At 36.5% G+C, this 15,820-nt stretch overlaps 1 protein-coding gene across 9 annotated transcripts in view; it reads right to left on the reverse strand.

Moving 5' to 3' along the window:
- Window positions 1-15,820, reverse strand: part of COL24A1 (collagen type XXIV alpha 1 chain) — a 128,171-nt gene that overhangs the window by 63,523 nt on the left and 48,828 nt on the right. For all 9 annotated transcript variants that reach the window (XM_071750596.1, XM_071750602.1, XM_071750600.1 and 6 more), the window contains 5 exons: window positions 15,699-15,752; window positions 14,169-14,222; window positions 6,442-6,495; window positions 2,259-2,312; window positions 902-946 (listed from right to left, as the gene is read on the reverse strand). In XM_071750596.1, coding sequence (XP_071606697.1) covers window positions 902-946; window positions 2,259-2,312; window positions 6,442-6,495; window positions 14,169-14,222; window positions 15,699-15,752 — 261 coding nt within the window. The remainder of the gene's footprint in view (window positions 1-901; window positions 947-2,258; window positions 2,313-6,441; window positions 6,496-14,168; window positions 14,223-15,698; window positions 15,753-15,820) is intronic.

Consider the following 15,820-nt stretch of genomic DNA (forward strand, 5'->3'; position numbering starts at 1 on the left):
CACTGTGACACACACAGCTGATGGTGGCCTCTGCATGCCCAGTGATGCTGAGAAGGTGAAGGTAGGGGCCTCATTGCCCGTGAGTCACACACTGCAGCATCTTCTTTTCTGCTTCCCACAGCAGATGAACAGGGAAAACTACACAGGAATATATCCACTCTAGAACCAGGAAACAATGGGAAAGATTTTCCCAAATTCATGCAAGAAATTGGAAGTCACCCAAAAGGAAGACCAAGCCAGTGATGACCAAACATAAAGCAATTCAAGTAAAGGCAGAAGAATCATATTGCTTTCAATAAACTTATAAACATTCCTACCACAGGCTAGTATTGATTTTTAGATTTGAAATTTTCCAAAGATAAGCTTCAAGTAGACTAAAATGTCCTTAGACACTAGTAAATTTTGATAAATAACAAAACTGGTTGTTAGTTTTAAGCTTTTGTCTTGTCAGCACAAACAGCATTGAGGTATTCCAGCTATCATTTTCAGCAACTGTTTATCTGATCATTTTTAAAATTATTTCTTAAACCATCAACTCTTTATATTTCTCCCTGTGAGCAGAGTCTCATAGTGGGCTCTTCCCCAATGTAAATATTTTGATATATCAGCTAGTTCAGTCCCTGAGATGTGATTGTGGTTTCATCTGTCTCAGAGGAGCACCCTATGCAGTTATTTATACTTTTCTTTGGAAAATTTTATTTTGTGCACCATGGCTGTGATTTTCTTTCAAATCCTTCATATGAAAAACCATTTCTCCTCCCAACTCTGCTTTGAACACATGCTGAGGAAGAGACATTTATACAGATACCATTTTAGCAGTCACTTCTCACAGTAAATTCACCTTCCAAGGCAGTACTTCTGCTGAAAAATACCATGCCCTAACAAAATTACTTATACTTACTGTTGGGCCGACTGCTCCAATAGGTCCAGTTGGTCCTACTTCTCCCTAAAAGAAATCAGGACTTCAATAACATTGATGCCGAGTCTAGCTTTGAAAAAAGAAAATCTGCAGATAACTGTTTGTGTTTATGTTGGAATTTATGTGGAAACACCTATAAGTTTGCTTCATAGGTGTTTGCATGAGTCCAAGTCTGATAGAAACACTGTGAGAGACTAATCTGATTTCAGACAAATTCACTATCCAGGAAGCCATGGCCTATGGAGTCATTCATTGCATCCAGAAAAGGTGTGAAACTGTTGATATACATGACATTAGAGCAGTATTTTCGGAATTCTGAACAAGGAAGAGACTTGGCAATGATGTGTGAACCTCTATGCCTTGTAATTACTCTCTTTTAGCAATGTTTGACACTTCATGACTATAAAAGCAGTAGGGACACATCCCTGCTTTTCCTTTCCATGTTGCTATGGCACAGCCACTAAGTTAGCCAAGCCATTTCACCAGGGTTTATCCTTGTCTTTTCTGAGGGATGGAGGGAAGTTGGATATCAGGCTTATCAGGTGTGTAGGACAGGGAATGAGACTGTGCCTGTGCTGTGCACTGAAGTAACTCTGCATGATGGGGAACTGCACTGTTAACCCTTCAGTGTTAACTCTCCAGGGTTCACTCATTACCCAGGGACATTAAAACATGACTTCTACCAATGCTGTGTCAGGATGTTATGCTGTGATCATTTTATGGTTCACTGATGCTCTTTAATATGGAATATTTCCTCCAGGTTTTGGAGGGAGTGGTACACAACCACTGTTAGCTTTCACCAGATATCTGTCATGGGAACCCATAATTAAGCTACTTACAAGTCTAGATGTCTATCCCCAGAATCACTGATTATATTACTTCTGATACTTTTAGCCTAAGAGACGTGAATTTTTATTTTTATGATGATGAATAAAGAACATTCTATAAATTTATAAGATGAAGAGCTGCCTTCATGCCCTTCAGTAAATAGGGGTCTGTTTACTAAAGTGTAGGATACTGTAATTAAACTGATAGAAACCATCTATTTCCATACCACTCCACCACATCCCCACCTCCTCCATTTAACTAGAAGAACCACATCCAACTCTGGACATGTATTGTCTGTGATTCCACTGGCATAACCAAAATAAATCACACAATGCATGCATAGCCCTCTAAGGCTGCTAAAACCTCTTTACCAACACCTATCAAAATGAAAAAACCTTGAAATTTAGCATGACAATACCATAAACAATTAGCTATTGTTGTCTATCCCTCTTACCCCTCAATTTTTTAATTTTAAAAATAATCTCCTGATCAGTCAATTTTTCCATCTTACCTCAACTCCTTTGGGGCCTTGTGGCCCTGGAGGCCCTCGGTCACCCAGAAGACCCTGAACATCCAAACAAACACAATGAGAACTTTTATCAGGTAACAGTCAGGTTGGGCTAATTTCTGTCCTCTTACAAACCTGAACAGAAATGCAAAACTGAGGAAGCAGAACTCATTTCTTACCACTGTTTTTAGGATTTCCCTTAGGAAGCCCCGGGGAAAATACACCAGAATTTAGTATCTGCTTGAAAACTGAGTATATTACAAACTTCTACTACATAAATATTTCTGAAGCTTTTATTCTACTGTATTTTTGAAAGGAGAGTATGAAAATACTTGAGCTCTCACAAGAATAACTCCTCTTTTTTATTTTTTAGATGTAATGAATAGCATATTAAGATTAGAATCATATTAAGATTAGAGCTGAACAAAAGTAACTCTATTAGATCTTTGATTCAGGTAATTATTTAGCATAACATGTCATGACAACACTGCAATGGAAATGAACTACAAAGTGAATTTAAATTGTGAGCCTGTCCAACACTACCTGTGATTTTTTTCAGCCCTTACTTTTCTGTCAGGATCATAATCAGCTTGCAAGAGATAAAGGACCTTATCCTCTGTCAACTGTGAGTTTTTCATGACTGCTCACACCAAGATTTCCAAAACTTTGTTAAAATGACTTCACAGATAGCAGTGTGTCAAAAAACTTGGTCATCCCACTTAAAATGGTAGTAATTGGGAAAAGCACTTGACCTGGTGTAGGACAAAAAAAAAAAAAATAAAATCTTAGTAATCATATTATTAATGTTCTGGGAAAGCTAAGCTTAACAATATCACATAAAGTACTAAGAACAAAGAAACTGTACTTTAGGAGAGATATGATTGGCCTCTGAAGAAAGCAATGGTGGGAATGTTCCAAGCATAAGCATTTTTAATTGCTTACTAATGAAGCTGAAGTGTAGACAGAAGGTGCAGGCATTGGTCCAGTAACAGTTAACTCAGAACACAAAATAAAATGGAACAGACAACAGAACAGGCCACCTCAAGGTCCTGTGTTTCATGAAAGAGCCCATGAGTCTGGGGTGGGCTGCTGTTTGACATTTCACCACCAGTGATAGGAGAGGTTTTTGAAGCGGTACATAAGCAAGATTCTTGTGTAGATAGTCACAAGAATCTTTCATTGACAGAACTGTTGTTTTATGCTAAGAGCAAATCGTTTCAGCAGTTAAGGCTTTCAGTACAATGTAACTTCACTGCAGAAATGTCAGCAATGCTGCCACTGTACACACCATTACACTGCACTTAACTGGATCCATAAAAAAGTCCCAGCCTGTAAAGTGAATATTAAGACTAAATGAAATTTCCATCTCTTTGATGTTTCGGAAAACAAACAGAAAATTATGGTGGTCATTAGACATATACCCAGTTGTTCAGAAAAAAAAATGAGAGTCGGCAAACAGGGGTATCCTGTATTTCACATGTCTACCTTTCCCTTCCAGAAGTGGTGAAACTCTTAATAGCCTCTTCTATTAAATGTGTTACCAAAACAGGCATGAATTGGCAGAGGAATTAAGTTCTCAACTACTTCCATAGTTAAACATACACCACTGGAAAAACTAGAGTTGTAGTCAGCATATTCTGTCTATCTTTTCCTCTCACTTGTCTCGGTTTCAGAGAATTCTTGGAAGAATAACATAAAAACCAAACTTATTACAGAACTTCTTAAAAACATTCTTATCCCCTGCTTTTAAATGTAAGTGGGCTTTTTTTTTTTTTTTTCTTAAAAAAAAAAAACCAAAAACAAAAAAACCAAAACAAACAAAAATTGTGGATCAAGATCAAATACCTTCTAAAATACTGTTTCCAAGCTGAGTAATTTGCTGTAGACCAAACTACGTAATGAATCCTTTGAACATTATTTTACAGAGGTCAGATTTGCTGATTACTGCAGTAATTTAGGAAAAACTGACAATTCAGAACTTCTACTGGTATTTAGAGGTGGCTGGTCACACTCGCAGAGCTTAAACTTTCCACCAAGAGGATTAATTTCTCCCACTCTAACTAAAAAAATAAAGCTTCCTCTGCTTTCTTGGCTTTCAAAATGTGCATTGCTTGTAAGGAGGCATAAACAAAAACATGAGGAAAAGAGCAGCACAGTGAGAACACTTCTAAAAATAAAAGCTGGAGGAAAAATTTTTAAACAAGAGTGCTGGAAATCTCAAAAGCCAAACATTTCCAGTGTTATGCAGCACTTCTCCCTTGGTACTAGGAGCAGTGAAAGAATTTTTCCAGTTTGGTAATCTTCCTTCCCAAATGTAAGTCATCAGCTCTCCCTGATTAGAGCAAGCTGTCTAAGCTTTGTCTCTAAGACCAAATGTGCTACAGACATCTGAATCTTGTTCAAGCTATGTAATTTCTGTATCAAAGGAATATAGAGACTAGCTCTGTAGGCTACTCTTAGCAATGGTCAGGTAAAACCGATTCATATAGAGCTGCTAATGTTACACACACGTACATACAAACAAGTTAGCAAAGCAATGAACCAGAACTGAAGAACAAGTCCACACCTATCTCTGGAAATGTATTTTAACTTCTCATCAATTGCCATATCAGATAATGAGTTCTCAGCCTTCCTAGTAAATTCATACCTGAGCTATTTTGGGACAAGGCTTCTCACACAGTTGAAAAATATGAGATGCAGAAAAGATTTGCCGTGGCTTTGGCAACTGGATTATCTGAGATGTTCTCAGTAGCTTAACTTTGGCATGGAGGGATTGTTACAATTTTCAAGGCACAATTAATACTGTATCTAAAAACTGTTTACTGCTCCCTGCCACATGTTTTCTTGAGTAGTCTGCCACAAAATATCACAACCCAACTGATGTAAAATCTTAAAGTTTCAGTCTCTGTTTATTCAGGGACAACTTCCTCGCTTTGTCCTGGCACCAATGACATCATTTGTCTTGCACCGTTCTTTTGCCTTTCCAATTTCTGCGCTCTGGTTTACTTACAAAGCTCAAAAGGTCCCTCATTTTAGCAGGATAAGTAAACTGCCTCTCAGAATACAGTCAATTCGAGTATCCTCTTCCACATCCACATGACTGAGTCTTTCTGGATCTTCCAGATCTGTCTGTACTACTAACAAGTCTTCTCACACTTGTTGCAGTGGCATTAACGAGACGCCTTGCCTCATGTTCTACAATTTCACTTAATTTCTAACTGCCTTATTGGGCTTTTGTTTCAGAGAGATATGGCAGTGTCTTCCCTTCTTGACAGGTGCATAGCTCTGAACTTACAGTAGGATGATTTATTGTTTTAGACTTTTCATATGTCAATCTGAAGTGACAGAAGTAGGATGAATTAGTAAAAGTGTGGTTTTTAAGATCATCTAAAGATGCTCAACTGTATTAGATATTCAAATTTCATTCCATCACACTTGTGCCAATTTACCCGTGAAAATACAACGTAAGAATAGTCCCAAGGCTGACGAGCAAGGAACATAATTGGTACTTGCCTTTCAAGAACAAGTAGTCAGTCCGTAGATATTATTCAAGAATCTTTGAGTTAAATTCTGATCCACCTGCAATTTTTTACTAGTCTCTACCTTCTCTATTTTAAACAAAAATTTCCTATGTTTGTTTTTATCCAAAACTGAATTGGAAACTTTCTACATGTAAATTTCCCAAGCTTTATCTAAAATACTAGCCTAAAGAATAGATGCTAAATAAACCTGGCCTGGACATTTTTGGTGGACAAATTAAATTCGTCACTATTATACATATAATTTTACCCATAGTTTAATCTGGCATGCAATTTTTACCAATTTTCCCATATTTTTAGCTACTATTTCTTTTAAAATTTGTTTTTTTTAGAAAACCTACTACTAAGGTGATACTAGAGACATCTGCATGCATCTGGCATGCATTTTACTTAAAGACAGCTACATAGCATTCCTTACACTTAATTTGCCATTACATGCTTCCACCTAGCCCAGTAATTACCCTCGTAGCTGCATGGACAGCAATAAACATTAGATTAACTTCCTCATATAAATACCTGAGTCCAAAGTACCTGTATTTTAATATTAAGGCTATCTTCTCATCATGCCAGTGACTATATCTTAAAGCTTCTCCTCAGAGATTTCTATTGTTTCGTGCTATTATGATTAAGTTTTCACATAGTCTTACCTTAGGACCTTCAGGGCCGTTAAAACCAGGTACACCAATATCTCCTGGAAAACCCTAAAGAAATCATACAGAAAAATTATTTATAAAGTAAGAATATTTCTGGTGTACTTGTTTTGATTCTGTTCAGTCATTTAACAAACTTGAATCACAGAAACAAGAATAAATTTGTTCTACCAGTCAAAAAAAATGTCAGAATCCTTTAAGTTTCCTTGAAGGGACTTGAATAGGTAACAGATTCTAGGCAGCCTCCATTTAACTCAGTTTACCAGATGTGTCAGTATGGGTTTCATTTCTCTTAGCACAAAACTTTCTATCCATTATGCAACATTTGAAATTAAACCATTGTATTGGCCTTGATGTACAAAAGTCCCACCAAACTTGCCAGCACTAGGTCACGTACTCATGAACTCAACTATTTTTTTAAAAAAAGCTTAGAGAGCAGCTGAAGCCTTTTAATCCTTGGCCACACATTAAGGAGAAGATCACTGAAGGATTAAGGATAGAAAGGGTAGAAAGTCTTTTGCCTCCAAATCAGCAGGTACTGATCCAGGTCTGGCTGACAGGAACTGAAGGGCACTACCATGGGGCATTATGCAGAACAAATCTTTGGGAAACAGAGTCTGGTGTTAGCACTTTGGAAGATGTGGCCAATAGGCCCTGAGTGGAACACCACAGCAACGCCTCTGTGCCAGAGGAATCCAGTGCTACAACTGGGTCTCTTCATAAGGAATAAGAGTATTTTCAGGAAACAAAAATGATGCAACCAAACCTTATGTAATACAGTAGCAAGTTAAATATCATAAACATTCAGGGAAGAAACATTCTTGATATTTGTATGAAGAAGTAAAGCCTTGGTAGCTGACTCAGTCACCTGCCAAGATAATATTACATTTTATTATTTAAGGTTAAAAGTTTATAGAAATCTTGCTTATTTGAAAATAGTAGGACTGCCACTGAAAAATTCTCTCTAAATAAAATATTTGTTACTACATCTGTGTATATCACCTAACACAGGTAAAAACATTTTTCCTTCTTCCCTAACAGAAAATAATTGATGATTAAAAATTATACATATATATCACTCTTTGCCTGAATACTTTTCCAATTATGGAAATGAAAGTATCATATATGCTCAGAAAATTTCAAACAACATCTCATAAAGAACTTTCAGCATTAAATGCTCTCTGGCACTCTTCCATACTAATACAGACTAATGCATGCTATCATTAAAGGTCCAAGAGTCACTTTTTAGATTCTCTAAGTAATAAAAAGGTATTTCTTTAAAAAAAAGTTAAAATTTCCCCACTAGGTGGTCAAGAGTTAATCATACTCCATTATTCCAGAGACAGCTGCGCTTCAAATACAGGCAATAATTATGAATAATCATTAGAAATTATTATCTGACATGTATCACAAAAAATCCCAACTTATCAGAAAGGTAAAGAGAAATCATGCTAAAGATGAAGTTTGTAAAAAAATATAATTTCTCCCTCAACTACCACATTACAATAAAATTTAGTAAGTATTTAGAGCATCACCATTCCCCATCACAGGGCTTTTTTCTCTTTGCTATAGCCTGTACTTAACAGAATGCAGAGACACCGACAAGTAGGAATTTAGATAGGATGAAAATTTTTTGGTGTGTTTATATATCAAACAAAAATAAATTAATAAAACAAAGCATGAAATGGAAATATTATTTCTTTTGAAAAAGCCCCAGCAAAACAGTTTTAGCACTTGAATGCTAATGAGTACCACAACAAGCCACTAAAGAGTAAAAAAGAAGTGAACTGAGTTTTCAGAATAAGCAGAACAAGACTAACACCCTTTTTGCCTTCTGGCCATAGAAGTCCTCCAGGGGGCACACAGCATTTAATTCACATGAGACCCAGAAACTGTTTCTATACCGTCCAGAGAAGGATTTTTAAAAAAATCCTTACTGTATTTGTCTACTGAAATACACTCAAGAGTAAGGTCAAGTCTTGGAAATGTGCTAACTCATCCTTTCTTCATTTTAAGTTTGCTCATTTGCAGACATTAAATAGTTACCAAGGGGTGGGCTTTTTGTACAGCTGTAAAACTTTAACGTCCTAACCCATGATAAGTGCTAATCACTGGCACAGCAATAAGCATTCCAGAAAACACTATGTCAAGAAAAATGTCTATTTTGAAAGATTGTTATACTTTTATAAGGGAATCTGTCTACTTATTTGCATAAATACTTCCAGAAGGAATTCAGTGAGAAGTATGAGATATAAGCATTGACAAGCACTATCATAACAATTAGGACAACCATGATATTTGGAAAGCTTTCCATGCCAGTCAAAGTCCTAGGAGAGAGCTACTGGCATGAGAGCAGCAACACTAGCAATGGGGTTAAGTTTAAAAATCTTCATTTTTGTCTTTGCTGTAAAGCTGGATTTATCTTTTTCTTCTTGAGCACTACCTCAGAGAAAATGCAGATGCTATTAGAACATTTGCAGATGTATTAGAACACTATTTCCAAGATGTTCTCACATTAATAATCCATGAAATAATTGTAATAATCAAGGACACAGATAAATCCAGAAAATTAATGAACCAGAGAGAAATTCTTAAAACACCTCAGCAATGGCACTTGCCAGTCAGATTCTGAGTAATGAAGTAGTGTACATTTCTACCTAAATTTAAATTTGCCAGGAATTATTCAGCATCCAGCTCGCTGTGAAGCTACACCAGAGGAAAAATTCATTATTCTTTCAGGGGCGAAAGTCCAGGAGATCAATGTGTAATTTCCAGCTGCAATGTAAATATAAGCAGAGATAATTTGGAATAAAACATCACTTTTAATACTATGACTTCTCCTAAGGAAATGAACAACCTAGATTCTTATCTTTCCATCAGCTGGAAGCCTGGCACCTGGTAGGCTACAAATTGTTTTCAAAATCTTCCTGCAGATGTGGCCCTTTGCCAGCAAAGCACTTTAGAGTTGGCTCAGTTTAATCAAACTAGAGATGGTGTCATAAAAACCTGAAGTATCAGCTGTCTCAAAACAAATGTGCTTTAACCTTGATGTGTAAGTGTTGCTTTTTGTACTGAATTGATTTAAATTTAAAATTAAGATATCTGCTGCTCTCATTTATCTATAGAATATTTAATTAATAAAACATGTAGAAATGATCAAGTTTTTCTAGGTCAGGGCATGTCTTTTTGTACAGCAGTCAGTGTCTCCGAGATGAGTGATCTGCAAAACTGTTGCTTTTCTTCCTTTTCCTATGTGGCTGCTAACATGGAAACAAAATATCAGAAATGTTTGGAAATTACATTCCATTTTCACGAGGAATCCTCTTATATTTGCAGAATCCCACTCACTCGAAGGAGGTTCCAGATTATATTTGCCAGCATCAAATTTGTCCCCAGCCCTCTCACCCTCAGCTCCTCAGCAACACTCAGTGGGATTGGGACACAGGTGCTGGTGGAAGGGCACCACAAACCCAAAGCTTCTCCAGAGACTGGGATACTCCCTGCAGTTGCCAGGTTTCCTTGTGCCCCAATATTATTTTACTCAACCACAAGCTCTGTTTCATTTGAATGAGAATTTAAAATAAATTTTCAGAAGCAATACTGACTGAACTTCAACAAGTTACCTTATTAGAGCTTTACTACTAATTACTATCATATTACAAAAGAAGATTTCCACATAAAACTTTCTCTACATTGAGAAAACAATCAGTGAGTGTGTATTCTCAACTAAGAGGAGTTTATTCTTCTGAAAAGACATGCTAGGCAGAGATACAATTCAAGTTAAAAAAAAAATAAAATTCTCTCTGCAGAATTCTAGATATGTCAATGTTCACATAGTTACAGGACCTTGTTTTCTCCATTTGTACACCAGTATCAATAATGTGCCAAGTACAAAAAGGAACACTAATAAAAAAAAATTAATATTGAAATTAGATGACTCTGTGTGTGCCAATTTATCCAAAGTTTAATGTCAGCTATTTTAAAGGGCAGAAACAAAACTTTAATTTTTTCCTATAGACCTTCAATTCTGATTTTGGAAAGGATGGAGGAAGAAATCTAATGGTACAAATTACAACTATACAACTGACTGGATGTCTTCTTTTTGTGTCATCAGTTTTCCAGACATGATGCATCATCCTTTAAAACTATCAAGTGTATCTACATATTTTATGCCTCACTCCTTAGAATTATTACATTTACAAAAAGTTGTTATTGAGTGTAGTCTACTTTACAGTGTGATCAAGGCCATACACCAACACTGCAAAGTGTGTCCTCCATTGACCTGCTTGGCTACTTCATGGCCAAGAAGGTGGCTGATGATTCAGCATTGTTCAACATTATTAGAAAGTCATATTTCTTGGAAGAAATCTTCCAAGAATATTTATTGAGGGAAAAAAACCCCAAACAAATTAGAAAGACATACTTCTGTTAAAAAAATTTATAAAAGGACCAGTTAAAGATTCTGTGCAAAGGGAAGGAGAAAGTCAAAGTAAAAGCAATTCTTCTACAAGAGCAATTCTTCAGATGTATGCCAGAACATGCAATTAATTGAGCTATAAAACTGTCTTCATTTCTATACTTCAAATCATTTGCATGCAAGTTATTTAATATTGAAAAAGAAGGGTATGTTGTCACTGCACTCATGGCAGTGTTTGCACAACCTCAATTTTCATGTGATAAAACAGGCTTTTTTTTTGAGGAACAACTCAAAGCAGCTAGTGATTCACTTACAAAATACGTGCCTTTTTGACTGTTTACTATTACTTGAATGTATCCTTTTCCTTTGTAATGCTATTGCCTTGAGCATGAAACCTACCAGCTGAATCCCATCTGAGCACCTTCCTGAAAGAATAAACTAAGGACTTCAGATCAAAATACTGAACAGATGCAAAAAGTTCTGCTAAAGATAATGACTAATGTTCCCTCTGCTCCAGATGAAACCTATTTATAGTACTCAGAGCACATCTGAAGGCACCTCTGAAGGAAACCATCACGCTCATTCTTGGGGGAAGATGAAATGATTCATAGAACAAAACTCAACTAAAAAATATTCTGGATACATGTGGAAGCCTGTTAAAAACTTGCTGAATTTCATTCACATTAACAATAAGCATCACATCACTGTACACAGTAAACAATGAATTGTAGATTGAAACTGTCAGACCAGCACTTTCCAGTCACACCAATAAAGTAATACTCTCTAGAAAGTTGAAATTCTGGCTTTTTTTAAGATGCAAAGCAGTAAAATGTGCAAACTGATGAAGAATATTCTCCATGAAGGACACCCTAAAGATACCCAGTGCTTTATGAGCATCACACATTCAGGCATATGACAGATACTGGCTGTGTGGCAAAATACCAAGAAAAGAATTTTGTTTGACACTACTGGACTTCTCCACTGAAAAAAATGCAGTTGGCAGCCAACACTTGCACAGCCACCCAGAAAAGCAAGCACGAGCTCTGTTTCTCTGCTCATTTCTGCCCATCAGCATCACAGTTCTCACTCAAATGGAGCCTGGCTATGAGTGGGTGGCTTGTTTCAGCTCTGATCTGGTGTCCTGCTGCACAGCTGCAGAGGGAAGATTTAGGAAGCAATTCACTGCTAAACTTCATATAAAAAGCCAAAAATCTCAGAAGATGAAGGAAGCCTGGCAAGGCCTGCTCTCACTATTGCTTGGAGAGATACCTATAGAATTCAGCTTCTGTAGTGCCCAACTGACAGCATTTTACATAGAAAGACTATTTGGGATATGACTGCTTATATTTTATACTGGAAACAAAATACACACTCAAATGTGCAATTGGAGAACCTTCAGGTTCTTACTTCACAGGTACCCAAACCAAGCTTGAGCACGGGGATTGGACACATTTATAAATCCCACTGTGTTAATGTTGTACAAAAGGGGAAACGCATTATTTGAAGAAGTATCTGACAAGTGGGCAGACACAGCCTTGTTCTTCCCACTCGCATCAATCTCCAATAAACCCAAATGTAGTTTTTTAAAAAAATAAAATCTTTCCTAAAAAGCACATGGTATGGTTGTCATGTCCACATCAAAGAAGTCCCCTTGTAAGGCACTCATTCATCCAACCTCCTGTTTACAGAAAGAAGCAAGGGCAACAGGTACTATAGGATGTAAGTCTGACCATTAAAATAAGGAAATAGGAAAGTGGTCCAGTCTGATGTGTTAGCTGTCTGTTACTGAAAGAAGACACATGATTAGATACAGGACAGCAGGATTTTTTGTAGGAAAAACTGCAATAATTGCTCATACTTCACATATTTAGTTGTGTCTAAGTAATTTCTGGCAAAAATGGGACGAAGTAAGATACAATCTTCCATATTAAGCTGGGGGATTTTTGTTCAGTTGGTTGGTTTTTTAATTAATTTTATTGTAGAACTTCTAGAATTTCCAGTTTGTTCAATAGCATGATATGCTGCTGTCTTACCTCCCTTCTATTCCTGCTGCTTTGCCATATGGTGACCACCTTCTTATGAAGTAGAAGGTGGCAAAATGTCTACTTTATTTGGCTGCCTTGAGTGACTAAAGCTAAGAAACATTATTTTGTAGCTTTCAACTGACATTTTGCAGGCAATTATTCAAAGACAAATACCTGGACACTTGAGCTTTTATTACCTAACATCTGAAGCACTTAATTTGCCTTCTAAAGTAATTCTGCACCCCTGAGCAAAAGGAAATGCTGAGCTTTTCTGACAGGAAGTTTTCCATCCACACCTACTCATGGATACTCTGCCTGACTGACAGATTTCTCTCCAGGCCCGAAGAAATAGTGTGCTTGGGTATGTGTAAGGAAAAAAGAAAAAAAAAAAAAAAAACCAACAACAAACAAAAAACCCCAACAACCAATCAAAAGAAAACAAAAAAACCTAAAACCAGAAACAAAACAGGAGAGGAGGCAGAGAGAGGCAGTTATCAGCTCAACTATGAAGGACTTCCAGGACAGGCATCAGGTTACCCAGGACACAGGCTTCAAGACCAAAAATGTAATATTAACCTGCCACAGATCTCTCTCTTTTTAGAAGCTATAAAAAGACAAGAGATGATACAAGGATCTCTTATGTTAACAGTGAAGTGGGTCACAAAATCTGAAATCCTGAACCACACAGGGAAGCAGCAAAATCTAAAATCCTGAACCACACACGGGAAGAGGTTGTAGGCAGCATGCACAGGCACTGAGCCTTTTTCATTCTAACTGTAGGGCATTCTCTCTTCTTTGATTAAAGATATTGGATAATTCTGATAAGAACACTTTGTGTTGCATCTTGTGTTTATTCTTTGCATTCCTGGCAAATTAAGCTATTTGGTACGAGAGAAATGTGTAACTGGGCTTGGAAAATCCCATTTGTAAACACACTGTAGAATTCATGAAGGGATGTGTGCCCAAGAAATCAGGTGAACCTCATTTAAGGTGTAATCTGTAACACCTGGATCCAAAGGAAAGCAAGTCCTAATTAGAAAAGCAAATGAGGAATTACTTTGGATTCAAAGATGCTGTATATTAATACTTTGTATTGAAAAATTATGAGCTAGAATACTTTGTACTTTATGGAGGAGAATTTATTCATCAGATATGACTGAATAAAAAGCATTTTCTAAATCAATTAAGACAAGGATCTTTTGTGAAGTCAAGTCATATACCTCTGATTTTTGTAATTTAGACCTAAATGGCATTCAATCTACCCCTATCAAGCAATTTCTTACCTCTGGCCCTGGAGGACCCAATGGTCCATGGGATCCAGGATCTCCAATTTTGCCCTTAAAAAATCCAAAGAGATTTTTGATTATAATTTTTTCTAACAACAGATTGTTACAAAAATTTTCAAAACATTTCTCAAAAAGAAAGCAAACAAAAGTCTTAAGATTACTTTTCCACTAAACAGGAGATTTTATAACTGCCTCTCGGTGGATTCAGTTAAGACTAGTTCTTCATACTCTTTAAAAAGTCACAGACAAAATACAAATAAGCTTTAGAGAAATAAAGCTGAGAGTTTTGGAGTGGTGTAAATATATGCTTAAAAAACACCCAAAATATAACTGTTTTCACAATTAAAAGTATGTATTATTTAGAAGTCCTGGAAGCAACTATGTGAAAACCATCTCTATAACACTTACCCATACAGTTTCAGTATCCAATCATGGTCAAAGAAATAGCAGTTTTATCATTAATAAGAAAATTAGGTCCTATGCACATGTCACAGCGACTCCATTATATATAAATATTAACATGCCTAAAAGCTGACCTAAATAGTCCTCAAAATTATATCTTTATTTTTATATTTTTAAAACTTGCTGCTGCTGTCATACAACTAGGTGTTGCTTAAGCAAAATTAAAGCCTGTCCTAGAAAATAATTTTTAGTATGATTTTATTGTAAACGTATTGAACAAAGCTAATATTGTTTCTTGCAGGACTGAGGTCTCATACCTTAATTAAACATAAATCAAGAAGCTGCTCACATTCAGTTTGTGCTTAAAATCCTCAATTGTGCAGGAAGGAGCTAATTCTCATGCTTATCTTTAAATGAAAATCCCTCTATCTTTAAAGGCAAAAAGGCCAAGCTTTTTTTCGGATTGGTGTTTATTTTAGTGTTTAGGTTTATCAGAGAGTAGCTTGACTGCACCTGAGAAAATTGAGACTAGAGTGGTTAATTCCTTAGCAGTATTAAATAGTCATCTTTAATTATACACTAAAAAGAGGCAGATAGTAGTGCTAATAGCAGGTAAGAAAAAAGCCAGGTAACCCTGTGAAATGCCTCAGCATTTACAAACCCATCAGAAGTGACAGCACTGCACAAATGCCTTTTTAAGTTGCTAAAAATCAGTAAACACTGTAATTCATGGCTACTCCCATGCCTGTGAGAAATGGGTGGCCATTATTAATGAGATGTCCCACATTCTCCAAATCCAACTTGGTCATCTTGGGAGCTCTGAAAGCTGTCACTAGAGGACTTTCAAACATTACCATGTCTGTCCCTTCATAAAATGACTGTCACAGAATACCTAACATCCTAAGCACTCCCATATTAAAAGCTGACACATACTGATCTCTGTAATAAAATCTCTCACATTAGGACCTGACTCACTCATGAACCAGTCACTAGCAACAGAAGCAGCTTTGACCTTATTCTTTGTGTATTTTGAATTAGACAGCTTCTAGAGGATTACATGCAGTGTGAACATGAGATAAAAAGAAATATCAAATACTGGAAGTAAAAATCAATATGTAAACTTACCGGGGGTCCTGGCTTTCCTCTGATCCCTGGGGGTCCTGGTAAACCAAGAGCACCCTGAAAAAAGAAAGCTATTAAATAGACATGAAAATGCATGGTTATGTTAGAAGCAATACATTGCAATA

This window comes from Heliangelus exortis, chromosome 8, assembly GCF_036169615.1.
Source record: "Heliangelus exortis chromosome 8, bHelExo1.hap1, whole genome shotgun sequence".
NCBI classification, from domain to species: Eukaryota; Metazoa; Chordata; class Aves; order Apodiformes; family Trochilidae; genus Heliangelus; species Heliangelus exortis.